We start from the raw sequence: 20290 nt of genomic DNA on the forward strand, positions 1-20290 counted from the left end.
TTTCACAGTTGTTAGAGCACTTTCTTTTCTTTTTATACCATCTCATTTGATCCTTATGACTTCCCCGATAAGACAGGCAAGGGAGGTGTTATTTAGTATGTGAGTTTTGAGGTTTAGACCAGGCTGAGATACTACAGGCCCCAGGAACAAGCAGCTCGCTGCTAAAGTTGACATATATTAATATTTATGTATATGGTTGAAAAACTTTTGTGGTCATCTTATTGTGACAGCCTCATGTTTTATATTTATTTTACCTGAAAGTGTGAGTTGCTCCATTCAAAGGATGAGGAAGGAGTGAACTTTGAGATTGGTATTAGAAAACAAGGCCTAGTTGAACTCTGCTTAATTCTTATTGGTGAGCTGAGTAGGCTTCCTTAGAAATGCATTTAAAATGCAAACTCACATAAGCCTTTTACCTCAGAGCAGCTCCAGCCAGCAGTGCCAGATATCAAAGAAGGGATCTGGGAGTGAACTCATCCATGTGAAAACACTAGGGGACAAACTTGCAGGCAGTTTTGTTCCATGTCTACCAGACCTTAACCAGCATGTCCAGAATGCTATTAAACTCCATCTTCAGTAGTTTATTTCTTGGGATGATGTAAATAAGGCTAATTTAAACATGTACTCAGTCATAAATACTACAAGGGTTTTTTCTTTTAAATAAAACAGCTTATGGAACTCGATATCAAAAAAAGAAACAATCCAGTTAAAAAATGGGCCAAAGACCTAAATAGACATTTCACCAAGGAAGACATAGATGGCCAAGAGGCACATGAAAAGATGCTCAGCATCACTAATTATTAGAGAAATGCAAATCAAAACTACAATGAGATATCACCTCATGCTGGTCAGAATGGCCATTATCAAAAAATCTAGAAACAATAAATGCTGGAAAGGGTGTGGTGAAAAGGGAACCCTCTTGCACTGTTGGTGGGAATGTAAATTTATACAGCCACTATGGAAAACAGTATGGAGGTTCCTTAAAAAACTACAAATAGAACTATCATATGACCCAGCAATCCCGCTACTGGGCATATACCCAGAGAAAACCATAATTCAAAAAGAGACATGTACCACAATGTTCATTGCAGAACTATTGACAATAGCCAGGACATGGAAGCAACCTAAGTGTCCATTGACAGGTGAATGGGTAAAGAAGTTGTGGCACATATATATAATGGAATATTACTCAGCCATAAAAAGAAACGAAATTGAGTTATTTGTAGTGAGGTGGATGGACCTAGAGTCTGTCATACAGAGTGAAGTAAGTCAGAAAGAGAAAAACAAATACTGTATGCTAACGCATATATATGGAATCTAAAAAAAAAAAATGGTACTGATGAACCTTGTTGCAGGGCAGGAATAAAGCGGTAGATATAGAGAATGAACTTGAGGACATGGCGTGGGAGGGCGAAGCTGGGGCAAAGTGAGAGTAGTAACATGGACATATATACACTACCGAGTGTAAAATAGATAGCTGGTGGGAAGCAGCCGCATAGCACGGGGAGATCGGCTCAGTGCTTTGCGATGACCTACAGGGGTGTGACAGGGTGGATGTGAGGGAGGCTCAAGAGGGAGGAGATATGTGGACATGTGTATGCATGTGGCTGATTCGCTTTGTTGTGCAACAGAAGCTAACGCAGTATTGTGAAGCAATTATACTCCAGTAAAGGTCTATTTAAAAATAAATAAATAAATGTTAAATGAAGCATAGTGTATATTTAACAAGGCACATCTCGTGCGTAGCTCAAGGACTTTTTACAAAGAGCACACACCCGTGTAACTACCATTGTAGATCAAGAAAGAGAACAGCATTCTTGAAGCTCCCTTGATCCCCATTCCAATCACTACCTCCCCCTCCTCCCCAGAGATAACCTCTATCCTGACTTCTGTCACCAATGACTAGCTTTTTTGGTTATTTTTTTCCAGCTTTATTGAGATATAATTGGCAGATAAAGCTATAATATATTGAAAATATACAACGTGGTGATTTGACACTGATAGACATTGTGAAATGATGATTATCACAGTCAAGTTAATTAACTCATTCATCACCTCACATGTTTTTTTAGTGAGAATTCTGCTTTCAGCAAATTTCAGGTACACAGTACATGTTAATAACTATAGTCACCCTGCTGTACATTAGATCTTCAGAACTTATTTATCTTTTAATTTTTTATTGAAGAATAGTTGATTTACAATGCTGTGCCAATCTCTGCTGTACAGCAGAGTGACTCAGTTATACACATACAGACATCTTTAGAACTTGTTTATTTTATAAATGGACATTTGTACCCTTTGACCACCATCTCCCCGTTCCACCTCCCCACCCCAGTCCCTGGCAACCACCAATCTACTCTTCATTTCTATGAATTCAGCTTTATTTTGTTTTTAGACTCCACATTTAAGTGATACCTTACAGTATTTGGTTTTCTCTCTCTGGCTTATTTCACTTAGCAGAATGCCCTCCAGTTTCATTCATGTTGTTGCAAATAGCAGAATTTCCTTCTTTTTTTATGGCTGAGTAATATTCATTGTATTTATATACCACATCTTCTTTATCCATTTATCTGTCATTGGACATGTAGGTTGTTTCTGTATCTTGGCTATTGTGTATAATGATGCAATGAACATAGGAGTACAGATATCCTTTCGAGATCCTGTTGTCATTTCCTTTGGATAAATATCTAGAAGTGTGATTACTGGATCATACGATAGTTCTTTTTTAATTTTTTGAGGAGAGGACCTCCATGTTATTTTCCATAGTGACCTGTGCCAGTGTACATTCCCACCAACACTGCACAAGTGTTCCCTTTTCTCCACGTCCACACTGGCTCTCTTATCTCTTGTCTTTTTGATAATAGCCATTCTGTCAGGTTGGCTAAAAACCCAATAATAGGTGTGAGGTGATATCTCATTGTGGTTTTGATTTGCACTTCTCTGATGATTGGTGATGTTGAGCATCTTTTCATGTATCTCTTGGTCATTTGTGTGTCTTCTTCAGAAAAATTTATTTTCCTATTTAGACCCTTTAACCATTTTTTAAAAATTAGATTGTTTGTTTTCTTGCTATTGAGTTGTAAGCATTCCTTATATATTTTGGATATTAACCCCTTATTGGATATAGGGTTTGCAAATATATTTTCCCATTCCATAGGTTGTCTTTTCATTTTGTGGGTTGTGAATATCCTCTTTTGTAAAGTGCCTAATCAAGATTTTTGCCCATGTTTTAAAGGTTATCTGCCTTTTTTATTGATTTGTAAGAGTTTTTACATATAAACCATGTATAAGTCTTTTGTTGGATATATGTGATGCAGATATCTCCTAATCTATGTAGATGGAGGCTTTTTAAGAAGGGACTGAGAGTTCAGTATGTAGAAAATAGAACCAAGGGGTGTGCTCAGCTCTTAAGAAAGTGGGTGTTTGAAGATAATTGAAGGAAGAGCGACCTGGATCTTGTCTTTTTAAAATCTACTGGAACTTTCTTAAAGTAGAATTCCAAGAGTAGCTGATGCTGCCTCATGTACTTGATATAATTAGTCATTTTTTATTTGGCTGTTCTCTCGCAAGGTAAAAGAGAGTCATTAGTAACTGTTGGTATTCCAGTAGAATATTGTCACATACACTGATGTGGTACTGTGTAATTAAGTTAATACATATTTTAATACCTACTGTGGGCATGCACGGCGCTGGATGCGGGAGGTGCAAAGGTGGATGTGCTAGCACCTCTACATGTAGTGAGCTTTTAGGGATCTTTCAGGATGCTTTTGTATCTGTTATCTTGTTTGAGCACATGAGGGTAAGGTGACCACCAGACTGGTAAAATAGAAATAATTTGTCCTTCTGCTTCTCAGACTTTTGACTCTCATATATTCACTGCCCTAATTCTGTAACATCTTTATTTTCAAGAAATGCCTTTGTCTTATCCTGATAGCCCCGCCAATTAATACCTGGAGAAATTCTCTTTGCTCAAAATGACTAATTTAAATAAAACATGCAGAAATTACTTATTTCTTAATATAATATAAGGAACCTACAATGAGAAAAGACCATAAAATAGAGTTACTTTTCCCCTTGCTATTCAACAATACTCCTTAAACAATAGATATTAGTCAACTGAAATCATGCAGAATTTATGGAGGGCAAGTCTGACAAGGTATTATGTTATCCTAGACATTGAAGAGCTATAAAGGTATATAAGATGCAGCCCCTGCCCTCAAAGAACTAACACACTGGTAGTTGTAGTGGTGGTATCTGTGTATGGAGGGAGAGTGTTAAGAAGGTAACAACATATACAATGACAATGTGAACATAAAAACCCCCTACCAAGAGAGGAGGCCTAGGGCAGGAAGGGTTACTTTGGATTGATAATGGCAATGAAAAAAGAATTGTATTTGTTACGATAATGGAGCTGGTACTACAGAACTAATCCCAAAGTGTACAATGGCTCAAACATGGCAAGAGGTTATTTCTCAGTCATTAGAAGTTAAAAACAAGTGTTCCTGATTGGTGACTAATTCTGCTCCAAATGGTGATTCAGAGATCCAGTTCCTTCCAACTTGTAGGTCCACCATCTTCAACATGTGGCTTCTAGGATTGCTGGGCTTGTCCACATTAGACTGGCAGAAGGAGAAAGAACATGGAGGATGGGAAATTTTAATAACCAGATTTGAAAAGCGTGTGCATTGTCTCCACTGGGGTTCCGTTGGCTAGAACTCAGCAAGTGGCCACAGTGAACTTCGTGGGAGGTTGGGAAGTGTAGTCCAGCTGTGTGTCCAGGAAAAGATACTTTTGTTGACCACTAGCAGCCTTTGCCACAGGATTCATGATGGCAGGGCATTTAAGATAGGTTTTGAAGCAAAGTGAAGTATTTTGAGAGAGATTGGAAAGGAGGATTAATCCAGGTAATATGAAAAGCATAAAGAAGGACTTGTAAAAAGCAACAACAATAATGCAAGAGCATATTTAGAAATAAGAGATGGTTCAGTTTTTAGCAGCATATGGGGAGTATCATGGGAGAAAGTATTGGCAAAATAGGTTGAGGCTATTTCCAACCTGAAGCCACATTTTTAGAGGTTTTAAAATCCACACTAAGAAGCTTATATCTACCATGTTTTTTTTGTTTTGTTTTTTTGGGTTTTTTTGCGGTACGCGGGCCTCTCACTGTTGTGGCCTCTCCCGTTGCGGAGCACAAGCTCCGGCCGCGCAGGCTCAGCGGCCATGGCTCATGGGCCTAGGCGCTCCGTGGCATGTGGGATCTTCCCGGACCGGGGCATGAACCTGCGTCCCCTGCATCGGCAGGCAGACTCTCAACCGCTGCACCACCAGGGAAGCCCACCATGGTATGGTTTGTTTTGTTTTGTTTTGTTTTGGCTACCAAAGCCACTCCCATTTGCAGGAAAACTGTGGCCCAGATTCATTTTCTTTCTTTTCCTTCATATGCTGGTCTTTCCTAGAAAGTGAGTTTTGTTTGTCTCTGACACATGGTGGTGGTAGTCAAGGAGAGGGGTGCAGACCCTCAGCATGAGCAGCTTCATTTTTAGCTTTTGTACCAGAGACTCCACTGGGGCCTCCTGCCAGAAACCAGTCTAGAGCCTGGTATCTGCTGAATGTTATGCTTGGGATGGATCCCAAGTTCAGTAGAAGGAGAAGGGAGGGGCATTCCTTTCTGACTGTAGGACACATCAACTCATGCTCAGGATCCGGGAATTTAATTACCCATATTGTTATCTTAGCTTGTACAGCTGCAAATGTGGCTCATAGTTATAAAAGTATCCGGTCCTTTAAAATCCAGCCTCAGCCTTCAGCCTGATGACCTCCTGACAGTGGTCAGCTGAGAAGGGTGGAGCTGGGGAAATCCTCTCCCCTCCTTTCAGTTCTGCCAACTTGGCTTTGAACCAACAAGAATGTTTTGGCCAGAGAATATATATCCCCACACCCTCTAGCCTCTCGCTTACCCTCACCTCTGCCCCATGTTGCATATTCTATTTCATAATCTTATGCGTTCATTTTAGCTAAATTAATTTTGACCCCGGCTTTATTATGCTCTGCCCTAGAAGGCTTCAGTGTGAATGATTTCTCCTTCCTTGAACTTCTGACCTTAAATTAATGGCTGTGAAAGCTTACCTTTGCTCTCCAATTTGGAGAGGATTTATTTCATTATTCCTACCAGGATGTAAACATGATTGTATATCTTTCTTAGACTACTGAGGAAAAGAGAACCTTTGATGTAACACCCAAGCATCCAAAAGGTGCTTGTTTTCAAAGCAAACTTTTTATTTTAAGACTTTTTTTTTAAAGTTGAACCTTTCTTTATTTCTTTCTTTCTTTCTTTATTTATTGGCTGCGTTGGGTCTTCATTGTTGCGTGGGGGCTTTCTCTAGTTTCAGCGAGCGGGGGCTACTCTTCGTTGCGGTGCATGGGCTTCTCATTGCGGTGGCTTCTCTTGTTGTGGGCTCTGTGGGCTCTAGGTGTGCGGGCTTCAGTAGCTGCAGCACGCGAGCTCAGTAGTTGTGGCTCGTGGGCTCTAGAGCGCAGGCTCAGTAGTTGTGGCATATGGGCTTAGTTGCTCCACGGCATGTGGGATCTTCCCGGACCAGGGATGGAACCCGTGTCCCCTGCATTGGCAGGTGGATTCTTAACCACTGTGCCACCAGGGAAGTCCCTCAAAGCAAACTTGAAAGAGACTTGGCACACAGTTTTTTCAAGATTGTGAGCACATTAATTACATTTGGGTTCAATGGAAAGAGAAGTGTTATGTTCCTCTGGCAAGAGTTCTAGATATTTTTTCCTCTAGGTGGCCACAAAACAAACCTGAAGAAATCACTATTACATCGTGTCCTTTGTCCTATGTGTATTTTTCTTCCTCTTCTTCACTGAGATACCCTCACTGGTTCCTCTCCATGGTCACCTTCTGCACCTATAGTCATCAAAGGACTAAACCTTGCTGGTGGCAGGCATTTGATGTTTTTCTCTTTGGGTTGCTTCCATGTGGGGCTGATGAAACTCTTCAGGCCAGTGTCTGTGGCAGCAGCTCATTCCCCAGCCAACTTTGAGGTTTGTATATGTCTTGAAGCACTAAAACATTTGGGGAGACAGCATGGTGTAGTGGAATGGAACATGGACAGAAATTAAGCAGACTTGGGTCCAGAATCTAGCTTTGCCTCTTCTCTCTGTGAGATCTTGAACAAAATACTTGACCTTCTGGGCCCTCTGAGCCTGAGTTTTGACAGTAAAGCTTAGTTTTAGCTGTTTTTTAATTTTATCTAAATGGAACTGTATAGTGTATATTCCTTTGATACTGGTTTCTTTCATGTGATATTATGTTTGTGAGATTCATTCAAGTTGTTGCCTGTAGCACTAGTTTGTTCAGTGAAATTTATGCTATTGCATTATATATTGCAAATCATTTCTCCCTTCTACTTTGATGGACTTTTGTTTCAGTTATTACCAATTGTGATTCTATGATCATTTTTTTAAAAATCTTGTGTACATACTCTGTTGAGTAATGTCACCTGCTGGGCTCCCCAGGAAGCAGCTCTGAGATAGATTCGCTTGCAGGAACTTTATTCCTTTCTGCCATCAAGATCAAAGTTTCCTTCAAGAGCAATACCTGTGGGGGAGTGAGGAAGGAGGATCAGACAGAGAAGTTGGAGCTGAAATGGCCCTACAGAGTTGTGCCAAATAGGGGCAAGAAGCCTAGACCTTTATACATCTCTCATTTGCCAGGCATTTGATGTGGATTGACCCAAGGAAGGGAGCATGATTTTGAGTGAGACATCTCTCTTTAGCAGAGAGTGGGGGCCACATCTGTGAGCTGTCACCATTCCTAGAAGCCATCAACATTCCTAGAAGCTGGTAGAGTGTTCCAGTCCTAAAAGTCCTAAAGTGTGTGTGTGTGAGCGCGTGTGCGTGTTGGAGGTGAAGCTGAGCAGTGTACCACAGTGTCTACTACTTCGTTAGTATTAACTTCTAGGAGTTGAATTGCTAGTTCATAGGATATGTGTATATTCATCTTTAGTAGATACTGTCAAACAATATTCCAAAGTGTTTGCACCCAAATACCACCTTAATTTAAATTCCGAGATTCCCCAACTGGGATCTTACCACCAAGATAAAGGAATATATATAGAAGTGAAACATAAATGTGAGAATATGCTATACATTAACTGAACATCTTCTATATTGTGGGGAAAGCAAAATTGAGTACCATTGGAATAGGCTATTTATCATTCTCTACCTTATGGCTTGACATCTTGAAAACTGTCCACGTTGTTCAGGATGTTCTAAAATCTAGTTATGGCAGTAACAGATCTTAAAGACTTCCTTATGTGCTGAGCAAAAAAAAAAAAAAGGAAAGGAGAAATATGAATTAACTGTTGCCTCGAATTTCATTTTTCAGAGTGGCCAAATCAATGAAGGTCCCTGTGTATGAGACCCCAGCTGGATGGAGATTCTTCTCAAATTTGATGGACTCAGGCCGGTGCTCTCTGTGTGGAGAAGAGAGCTTTGGCACTGGTAGGCTTTATTGGGTTGGTGTTACTGGAGAGGGTGGCTGCAGAACTCTGTGACCCTAGTTTGGGGACCTGTGAGTCCACTGTGAATGAAAGGCTGGTGAAAGAGTTAGAGGCAAAAAAAAAAAAAAAAATCAGAGAAACCTAGTGGGATATGTGCTATGACACCTTCACGTCTTCTGCCTATTTCTTCTTCTTTTTAGAGACAGACAGAGAGAGAGAGAGAGAGAGGAAATATATCAGATTCCCATGTGTTCATCACATAGTTTCAACCATCATCAACTCCTGGTCAATCTTACTTTATCTCTACCTTCATCCACAAGAGGAGCCCTCCCCTCTGATTATTGTGAAGCAATCCTTAGTGTGAATCTTATAAGTATAAGGGGTACTGAGGGAAAAAAAGAAAAAAATATATATTATATATATATATAAACTGTAGTACCATTATCACACCTAAAATGTTAAAAAATAATTTCTTCTTTCACTATTTTAAAGATGTCACACCATTGTCTTCTGGCTTGCACAGTTTCCAAGAAGTCGGCTCTAATTCTTACCACCATTGCTCTGTATTTAAATTTCGCCTACTTTCCACCTCTGGCTGGCTTCAACATTTTCTTTTTATCTTTTGTTTTTAACAGTTTAATAAAATGTATAGGTACATGTATTTTTTTTTAAAACCCTGCTTAGGGTTCTTTGAGATTCTTGGATCTGTTGTTTGTTGTTTTTCATTAATTTTAGAAAATTCTCTGCCATTATCTCTTCTAATACCTCTCTTTCCTTATTCTCTCCTCTCCTCTGAGACTCTAATTACATAATGTTAGATAATTTGTGACCATGTGTTGTCTCAGAGCCCTTACATGCACTATTTGGTTTTGTTTACTCTTTATTCTTTTTGTGTTTCAGTCAAGATAATCTCTATTGGCATATCATGAATTCTTTCCTGAGCTGTGTCCAGTCTTTTGCTGAACCCAGTGAAGGATTTCTTCATCTCTGATATTGTAGTTTTTATTTCTAGTATTTCTCTTTGACTCTTTTTAAATAATTTTCATCTCTTTGATGAAATTCCTGATCTGTTTATGTCTGTTGTTTATCTTTTCCATTAGATCATTTAACATATTAAACATAGTTATTGTAAACTTTCTGTCTGATTGGTCCAATAACTGGTTATTTTCTAACTCTAGTTCTGTTGATTGCTTTGTCTTTTGATAAAGCAATGGTTTACTCTTTCTTGATTTTTTCATGTCATAATTTTTCATTGAATGCTGGACTGTATGTATATAAGAACGGTAGAGACTCAGGTAAATAATATTTATACACAGAAATGGGCATACCTCTTCTCTCAGGGCATTAGTGTGCAAAGTTACATTAAATATAGTCAGGAGTTGAGCTGGGTTTGGATTTTATTGTTTCTGTTATAATCTTTAGTATATCAATGTATCACAGGCTTCAAATTCTTCTGGTAGTGGGATATTTTTACTATGTACTGAAAGTGATAATGGGGAGATGGAGGAGATTTTTCAGCGTTTCTGTTGCATTCACAGGTTTCAGCAGTTACTGCATGTCTGTGAGACAAAATAGACCTCTATTATTAGGTACTTGACCCTCTTCTAGTGGCAGCAGGTCTGTTTAGTATTGGTGTAGGATTCTGGGCCCAAGGTTTCCTACTCTTTGTCCAGGGACAGAGAGTTTTTACTTCAACCCCTATTTCAGAAGCAGTGGACCTCTGCCTGGATCCTAGGGATGAGAAGGTTTGAAGCTCATTCATCCAGGAGCTTAAGGCTTTTGTTTCCTATGAAAGAAATGTTTGGGGAACTAGAAGGGTTTCAGGCTTATCTCTTGGCAGGAGTTGATCATTTCCTGCATGTCAGCACCACCAAGTCTCTCTCTCTCTTTTTCCAGTCTTTCTTGTGAGTACCCAGTGGAGCCTATGGGAAATAACTTGGAATGTGTCCTTCATATCTGGGACTCCAAGCAATTTAAAACTATCATAATAGGCTATACTTGGCCTTTAAGAATGTTTAAAACTCTTATGTGACTTCTTATTATTCACTTGTATGGAAGCATCCTCTTTCTTCTGTGCTCTGCTAAAGGTGAGATGGTTTGTGTCCTGTCTTGCCTTGAGACTCTTTGGAATTCACTTTATTTCCTGTGACCTCAGATGGTTGTTTTTTTTTTTTTTTAAAGTTATGCTGTAGTTTCCTGGCCTTCTCTTATTACTGGGATGGGAGTGACATTCTCTTATAGATTTCCACATCCTAAACAGAAGTGCAGAAGTGGAACTCCAAAAGTAATTTCTTAATAATTTCTCCTATTCTCAACATTTCCCTCGATAAATTTTTACAATTAGGATCCAAAAGATCTTACATCATAACTCATTGATACCTCTTAAGTCTCTTTTAATCTGCATTTCTCCCCTCTACATTTTCTCTTTCTAATTTATTCATTGAAGAAACTGGGTCATATGTCCTACAGAGCTTTTAACAGCTTTGATTTTAATGTTAATATCTTCATTTTCCTTTCTAATTTGTTTACATAACATATAACAGATAAAGAAAAGCTATTGATTAACATGCATTTTCTCTGGTTCACAGCCACCTTAACAGATTCTATCATTAATTATGACATTTTCTTTTCTAAAAAGTCTACATTTTTAGGTATACAGTCATATAATTTAGGACTAAAGATTTTTTGTGTTTTCCAATATTTAGATCTTTTATTTCATATTCTTATGGCACTAGCTGCAATCTTCAAAATAATATTAAATAACAATTGTGATAGTTCATGATTTTAATGGAAATCAATTCAGTATTTTACCATCTATTTTGATGATTTCGTTTTAATATTGGTAAAATCCCTATCATGCTTATGTAGTTTTTTTTCCTATTCTAATATTTCTTAGAATCATATTATAAATGGCTGATGGAAGGTGCCCTTTCAGAATCAAGTGATATATTAATGGTTTTTCCTCCTTTATTATGTTAATGTAATGAAGTACGATTGATTTCCTGATACCAAACCATCCTTGAATTCCTAAGAATAAGTCTTATTTGGTCATGCTTAAACAGATTGCAGTAAAACCACTCTAACTAGTCATAATGACAGCATTTCAGGCTATGTCAGGGTTCCTGAAGGAATTTTCTCCTGGGAAATTTTCTCCTTTTACCAAAATCAGCTAGACGCTAATAGCATTAATGGTGCAGAAGAGTTGGCAGGCACCTTTTTCTCCTTGGAAAAAGAGAGATCATATCAAGCTCTCTCAATCACGACTGTTTGATCTCAGAACTTATGGATGGCAGGTCTGCTTGGGATAGTTGAAACTGTTATACTTTTTCTCTGCTGAGGCCCTAAAAATAGGTGTTCTGTGTATCCTTTTTGGTGTTCTGTGTGTCTAAACCAGTGACTGTGACTCAAAAAATCAGGGATTGTATATTGTATATAATAATTCTCCCTGCTGGTTATTAAAATAACACAAATCTAGCAACTGGAATGGAAACTGATAAGTCCAGGTTATCTCTCTCTCTCTCTCTTTCTCTCTCTCTGTCTTTATAAACATTTGTTGAGTGCTTACAATAGACCATAAATTTATAGTCTTTAAAATTAAAGGATAAAGTACTTACAGAGTACAAGGCACTGTATTGGATGGTATGTAGAATACAAAAAAGATCATAGCCTTAAGAAATTCAAGATCTTTAGGGTACATAGTTAGAAAGATGCACAGGTGAGTTTTCTACAAAGCAGAAACTTTAAAGTTCCACAATAGAGGAATAGAAAAAGTGCTGTGGGAGATGAGAAAAGGAGAAAGTGGTTTGGAACTGGAGGCTCAAAGCAGACTTCCTGGAAGAGATGGAATTTGCATAGTTCTTAAAGAATGGGAAGGATTTGCACACATAAAGATGAAAGGACAGAACCTTGTCAGATGGGGGCAGCAATATCAAGAAAGGAATAGAAGTGGGAGAGTAGGGGCCATGTGTTGTAAGTAGCCAGCTGTTCAGTTTGTCTAGAGAAGTATTTTCCAAACATGAATCAAGACTAATTTGGGGTCATGAGGTTGGTATAGTCGTGAACAGCTTTTTAAGAAAATATAATAGGCTAGAAACTATCAGAATGCATTGTATTTAGGAAAGGTAAATGTTATTTTGAGAAATATTTATATGTAAATATGTGCACAGGTATCTACGTGTTTGCTAGATCTCACAGTAAAATGTATTTATTGTGGGTCATGGCCAAAAGACTGAAAAAGACTGGTCTGTATCAGGGGTTGGCAAACTTTTTCTGTAAAGGGCCAGATAGTAAATATTTTAGGCTTTGTGAACTGAGAGGCTATGTACGGTCTCTTCCACAATTACTCAACTCAGTAACTGTAACACAAAAGCAGCCATAGACAGTGCATAAATGAGTATGGCTGTGTGCCAATAAAAGTTTACTTACAAAAATAGGCCTAAGTCCAAATTTGGCCCATGGGCTGTAGTTCACTAACCTCTGACGTATAGCGTAGGGTAGAGAAGGGAGTATCAAGAAACAGTCTTGGAAATACCAGCGGGGAGGGGCTCATTTCTGAAGCCCTTTGCCTGCCTAGCTTAGACGTTGAGACTTGACTCAACTGGAAGTAGGAAACCATGGTCTTCCCAAGGGGGATGTCTGCTTGCAGCCACTTTCCAGCAAGCTTTGCTTTCAGACTGTTATGCTGATTGCAACATGTAGGCTGGACTAGAAGGGACTTTTAAAAGCCTCTCACTGTTATATTTGCTTGCCATTTTCCTTTCAAGGAGCACAGGAGATTTTTCAATGTGTAGAGCTCTAAAGGTATTGCCCACCCCCACCATTCTTCAGGTTCTGGTGACACTGGCCTGATTTGCCAGGTGAAGCTCCTGAACCCAAGAAGTAGTTAAGTGACTCACCCAGGGCCCCAGAGCCTGGAAAAGGCCTCCACTTGAATTAAATTACAGTTGAACTAAAAGGTCTCCTGCCCTACGGTGTATGCTGCTTTCCACTGTGCTGATCAGTCTTTCCGATGAAAGCAATGGCTAATTCCATCTCTCCAGCACCCGACAGTGAATGAAGGTCCAGAAGGCCTGAGGAACTGGACCACTCAGTCTTGGAAGGAAAAAGTGGATTCATGCTGTTCCTTATTAATGCCGGTTCTTGGAGAGGCACTGAGCTGAATGTGTAAGAATCACCTGGGAAGCTTGCTAAAAACATAGATTTTCTATCTTACCCTTGCTTGGAATCCCTGGCAAGGTAGAGCCTGAGAGTCTGCATTTTAAATAAGTATCCTCATGTAATTCTGATGTGCAGTCAGGAGTAGGAAACATTACTCTAGTGAAAACCAGTAGTTGTTTTTCATCAGGAATGGTAGAAAGACTGTGTCTGAGATGCCAACCCAAGTTCGGTTCAGGAAGTCTAGAGGCCTGGAATGTGAGGCTGATGATTACGTTCAAGACCCTCACCTGCCACCTACAGACAAGCCACATGGTGTCTCTGACCCCTTACAATTCCAGCCTGTAAAAGTCAGCTGATCACAGGAGCTCCCCATCTACCTTAGGATATAGTTCTCAAAACCAAGTGAGCTAATTAAGGAAGGAGAAAGCAGAGAGATGGAAAGATTTTAGACCTGAGACTAGGGAGACACTTCTAAAACTTATCAAAGCTTTCTCTAGTGGAGGCCTTTTTCAGTGCCCCTGGGGCATGGAGCTGTTTACCAACTAGGAAAGCATAGTTTAGTGCCAAGAAACCTTGAAAATATGGATCTGCCTCAAGCTCAGGAATGCCAAGCTTTTTGCCCAAGAGAAGAAGGATATACCCTGAGTGGAAATTTCCCTCAGGGGAAAATCAGCCAGCATCTTGAGCTCCCAGAACTTTCCAAGGTAACAAGCTGGTGATAAGATCAGAGTTCAGGCTTCTCTCCTGTGGAAAGGTGCAGGTCCTGGACAATAGGAAGCCTATATTTATTGCTCTGTCAAAGAACCAAGGTCATTTCAGAAGCCAAATCATCTTTCGTGCTAGAGCCAGATATTCATCCACTTCCTGGGAAGGGCTTTGGAAAACTCTTTTCCGAGACAAAGGAGAACATTTTAAAAATCCTTAAACAGAAGAAAGCTGTTCATCTAAATGGCATTCTGGCTAACTTTCTCAAGTTCCAAATTGGAAGGAATCTGGACTTGTTCCCATACACAAAAGGGGATGTACTAAAATACTAAAACTAAGAGCTAAAAAACCAAAAACTTTGAGGTTTGGGGGAAATTTGTTGATGATGCTCTGTTGGTTGCTATCATTGTCATCAGTTTTGTAAGAAGTCATGCCATCTGGGGAGTGTATGAATTATCACGCCAAAGCTTGTCCCTTTACAGGTAACATAAAGAATTGCTCTGTTTGTGAATGCCTGGAAGACCTCCAAGCTGATCACCATCTTGAGTATTACTATTACTTTTGTTATGTATTTTTAAAAAGTTAATGTCAGTAGCCATATAAATTTGCCAAATAAAATCAGGTAATACAACAATGTTTTCTCTTTCCAAGAAAGTGCTCTCTGTTGAGTTCTTCACAATAATAACAGTTATCTTTTTAAATGAGCACTTAGTATGCGCTGGGGGCATTGCTAAACCTTTTGTATACCTCCATCTCTTTCTGGAAATTTGGAATTGAATCCAGGTCTCCTGGCACCAACATGACTTGTCCCCATTGTCACACCAACTTTTTTCACTGTGAGCTCTGGTGCTCTTGACGGTGGCTATTTTTATATCTCTCCAGTCTCTAGCACAAAAGGAAGAGGCCCAGAGTATGTATGTGTTTCATTCACAGGAAATCTCGAGTATCTTTCCAGTCTTTTGAGATTTTTCTGGATCCCTCTACTTGCCATGCAACCGTAAATGCCCTGAGGACAGGGGCCATGTCTCTCTTGCTCAGCTCTATTTCTTATATATATGATAGGCTTTGAGTGATTGTAGGTTGGATGGAAGGAAGGAAGGAAGGAAGGAAGGAAGGGAGGGAGGGAGGGAGGGAGGAAGGGAGGAAGGGAGGAAAGATGGATGGAAGGTAGATGGATGGAAGGAAAGAAGGGAGGAATAAACAAAGAATTTCCATTTTGGTATTTCTTCTTTGCATTGTTAGTAGTTATATTTTTATCATTCTTGAGTGGTTGTATTTCTGGAAATCTGGGCATTAGGGTATCCCAAGATTTGGGAGAATTCATAAAAACAAAACCACATAAATATAGACCAGTTGGAAGGCGGTGAGGAAGGATTTTATGAATGATATTAAAATTGGAATTATATAAAATTTTGAAATAAACTTTTGGTACTTTCAATTATCACATCATTATTAGCACAAATTAATAGCGAACAAAGTGCTTCTAGGAAAATTCATTCCCAAGACCTGTGTTAATGAACAGATTAAAAAATTTAAATCCTGTTAAGTATTTATAATTCATTTTATTAACGTATTTATTTCCTGGGGGGGGAGTGGAGGCTGCTGACAGTTACCTGTAAATAGCCGTGTTCAATAGCAGCCAGGTTCCAGCTTTAGTGATCTTTTGTATGTAAAGATCTTCTTACAGCCTTTAGCAGAGACATTCTCTGCTCTATTGTCTTATGGTTTATATTACTGACTTACTCTCTGGTTGCTTTGTGAATGGACATTTTATTTTCCATAACAGTTAAACAGCATATAACACTTTCAAGTTCCATACCTGCTTCTTCATCTGTATTTCACACATGAACTATGTACATCCTAACTCAAGATTAGGTTCACAGGAGTGCTGTTGAATATTGAATAGGTTTAACTGTCTCTTATTTATACAGTTATTTTTATTTAATGCCAGATTTTTTTAAGGTACAATAAAGGAAAGCTTTAGTTCATTCCCTATTTAGATAATCATTAACTCTACGTTTGGCAGTTTTCACATCTGTCCAGTCTCTAGGCCAGAGAAGGAGGCCCATATATCTGTGAGTTTCAGATTATTGAGGTTCTACCACATTTCTTTCCCTTATTTCTGGCCGATTTGTGTAAATTTGGCTGGGTAGCAGATGTGACGTGAGGAAGCTGTGATGACAGCATTATCAGCACAAGGAGAGCAATGTCTCTGCTGGGCAAGCTGAAACAGGCTGTGTGCACATGTGCAGTTCCATCTAGGCCTGGGCCAGAGCACAGCGGTGCTGTGATTGACACTCCCCAAGAGCCTCCTTGTAAACTCTGAAAACTGAAACTCTCTTCTGGACCCTCTACAAACTCTCAACCCCTGTGCTGGGAAAGAGAGCTCCCACCTGGAGTGGAAAGAATGTCTCCATCAAAAACAAAACAAAACAAAACCTTTTCTTGGGGTCGCCACAGTTCCCGTTCCACTGACCCTTTCAATGATGAAAAGTGGCAAGAGGGGGTGTTGTGTGACACCAAAGTGTGGAGCAGAAAGAAAGGAATGGGGCCTCCCTCTGAGGCTGTGTCCACACTTACCCGTGCATGCTGGGACTGGGAATCCTGGGAAATCATTCTTCAATCTTCACGGATTGAAGAATTCCAAACAGACTAAGGGTTTCCTTTCACAGTGTCTACTAGGGGGCTTTTAACAAGGGGGCCCATCCCTTGGTATTTAAGATGCAGTCCCTAAAGTTGTGCTTTGAGGCTTCCCCTGCTGCTCTCTCCCAGGTGCCAGGTAGCCCCACTGAGAACAAAGTACAATGCCTAAAGAGTGACAGGTCCTCAACCCTGTGGTGCAGGCTTTAAACCTGCTTGAGAGATTTCTGGTTCAGCTTACGACCAAGCAAGGAACAATTCTTAGAGGGTTGTGTTGTTCCCATCAGCACTGGAGACAAAGAAATGGGATGGGACATACGAGTCAGGAGGTCCCACTGTCCCGTACCTTGGCTTGCTCCTGTGAGGGACAAGTGTCAGCTGACCAGCCCTGACGTAGTTAACGCTTTCTCCTCTTCTGGGATAGATGGGATAGATGGCCTGGCTGCTGTAGGCTGCTGTGTTAATGAAACAGTGCTAATACTTGTTATTTATTGAGCATCTTTTGAGTGATAAGTACATTCTTAAGGCCTCCTATATGTCATTTCACTGAGACTTCTGGACTCTAAAATGAACTAGGGACCATAATGACCACAGATAAGGTAATTGAGGCTTAGAGAGGAAAGTCGAACCACTGGCCAAGTTCACACGGCAGAGCCAGGATTCAAACCCAGTCTTACTCTGCTGCTCCTGTTTAAGGACATGCCAAAGGTGTCCTTTTCTCCCATCTGGTTAATTCTTTTAGATGGGGATGGAATGCATGCCGGGGACGTGGAAGAATGGTGTCATGTAAGCAGCACAGCACCAGGAGATGACAGTCCCAGTTAGACCCAGTTAGACCTTGACTCCCCCTCTCTGTCATTGAATTTCCTTACACAGATCACTTCTCTGGGCCTCAGTTTCCTCATTTGTAAGCTGAATCTGTTCAATGGGATGATCTATAAAGTTTTTTCCCATATATCTTTTCAGGTTGCTTCTAGCTTTTAGTGAGGAGTGAATCTGATGAATCACACTACATACTAGAGTTTCACCTAATCATTCATTTACTCATTCAATGAAGGTTTACTGTGCACCTTCTATGAGCCAGGGCCAGGATAGAATGATGAGTCATTTCAGATACGGGTCCTTTCCTCATGGAGTTTACAGGGTGTTGCAACGGTCAGGATACTAGCCAAGAGCCCTGCTGCATTATTGTGTCAAGCACTATTATTATTATTATCATCATCATCATCAAATTTATTGTTACATAGCTTTGGGAGCCAGGATGCCCACAGCACAGCATGAGCTACACGGTCGGTTACTGCCATCCTACCTTTCTGAGCTGACAGCTGGCTCTGACCCGCTTACATGCAGGACAGCTTTGTTTTCCAATTGTAAACATTTTAGAGCATTAATTTTTTAAGAAGCATTTCTTTTTTTTCTTTTTTTTTTTTTTTGCGGTACGCGAGCCTATCACTGTCGTGGCCCCTCCCGTTGCGGAGCACAGGTTCCGGACGCGCAGGCTCAGCGGCCATGGCTCACGGGCCCAGCCGCTCCACGGCATGTGGGATCTTCCCAGACTGGACCACGAACCCGTGTCCCCTGCATGGGCAGGCGGACTCTCAATCACTGCGCCACCGGGGAAGCCCAAGAAGCATTTCTTTTTAAGCATGGAAAAGTGACAATTTTTCCATGAGCCCTGCTTTTTGGCCAGATTTAAAGAGCTGAACATGAGCAGTTTGAGACATGGAAAAAAAGCCACAAAAACAACAACCTGTCACAGTTCAATAGCATGTTCTCAAATCTCCGATTCCCTGTAAGGGGTGCCTCCCAGTGTTCCCTCATGACTTCACTATTTTCAAAAGACAAATCCTTGAGTGGATAAAAAGAGGATGGAAAGAATTTCACTGCAAATTAATGAAAACTTCATCTGTAAATGAAAAGGGTAAATCGATAGGAGAGGAGAAGTAAAGGGAAATTTGGCAACTTTTCCTGAATGTCTAGTGTGAGGAGGAAAAAATACCAATCCATCACCCAGATCTTCAGAAGGGTTGCCTCAGGTCTAACCACCTGGGGCACTTTATCTGCCTCATTGCAGCTCCTGAGGACCACTGGCTTTACTGGGCATTTCCAGCAGTGGTTATGTCCACAGGCGTTGGAGCCAAACTGCCCAGGTGTGAATCTTGTTTTCACCCCTTAGTGGCCATGTGACTTCATACAGATGACCTAATCTCAATCTCTTATCTGTAAAGAGAAGCTATCAAATTGTCAAAATTAGATAATAGATGTATAAAGTACTGAGTGAAGTGCCTGGTGCCTTGCTGTTATTCTTCCAAAAATGGAATTTATCTTGCTGTGTAATTCTGCATCAAGAGCAAGTATTCAGATATATTTCCTATCGTTTCTGGCTCTAGGAAATATGTGTGCTTAGGTACGTGCTGTATATGCACATATCCTGAAAACCGTCAGGAACCTTTTGGGCAAGTGGCCTTCCTTATCGCTGGCCGGCCACCTTGGTATGCATGGGATGGAGAGGTTTCCTGGGACACTGTTCATTTCCTGCTAAAATGGGGAAAGTCCCAGGCACACCAGGATGAGTTGGTTACCCCACATTTGGCAAGGCCCTCACAAGATTTCCAGACAAAAGGGGTGGGGGAACACCATGATACTGAAGCTGGCTCCAGTGAGAGGGGCCCCCCTGACTAGGGCCAGGGGCATCCATCGAACTAGAGACCAATGACCACTTTCCTTTAGTGCCAAATTTGAGCAAATAGAGGAAGAGGCCTAATTCACTACCCCTAAGTAATCTGCCCCCGATATGGGACTGTTTTGAGTAGGCTTCTCTTAAAGCAGTGGTTCTCAACTCTCGCTGCTCATAAAAATTACCCAAGGAATTAAAATATATATATACTGATGCCTGGGTCCCATTGCCAAAAATTCTGATTTTATTGGTCCGGGGTGGGGCCTGAGCATTGGTATTTTTAATAAGTTCTTTAGGAGATTCTAATGGGCAGCCTGGGTTGAGAACCACTAACTTATTTCTAGCTTGGAGTTGGCAACAGGTACATAATGATTTATATTTTCCCAAATGACAAATTCAGACTTTCCTGATCTGAGTTTCAGCTGAGATGACTTGATCTTTTAGTAACATGTGTGGTGTTTTATTGAGTTGATTTGCCCGTGCTGGCATTTCCATTTGAGGAAAATTCCTTTGAGATTGAGTACTCTCTTTTTTTCCCCCGTTTCTTTTATGTCAGTATACTTACTGGTGTACTGCCTAGCTCAAAGTAATATGG

General features: G+C 40.3%; 1 protein-coding gene across 1 annotated transcript in view; it reads left to right on the forward strand.

Moving 5' to 3' along the window:
* PGM5 (phosphoglucomutase 5) overlaps nucleotides 1–20290 on the forward strand; it is a 190580-nt gene that overhangs the window by 108268 nt on the left and 62022 nt on the right. Inside the window, exon 7 of the mRNA XM_065878766.1 lies at nucleotides 8402–8517. Coding sequence (XP_065734838.1) covers nucleotides 8402–8517 — 116 coding nt within the window. The remainder of the gene's footprint in view (nucleotides 1–8401; nucleotides 8518–20290) is intronic.

This window comes from Phocoena phocoena, chromosome 6, assembly GCF_963924675.1.
Source record: "Phocoena phocoena chromosome 6, mPhoPho1.1, whole genome shotgun sequence".
In the NCBI taxonomy this organism is placed as follows: domain Eukaryota; kingdom Metazoa; phylum Chordata; class Mammalia; order Artiodactyla; family Phocoenidae; genus Phocoena; species Phocoena phocoena.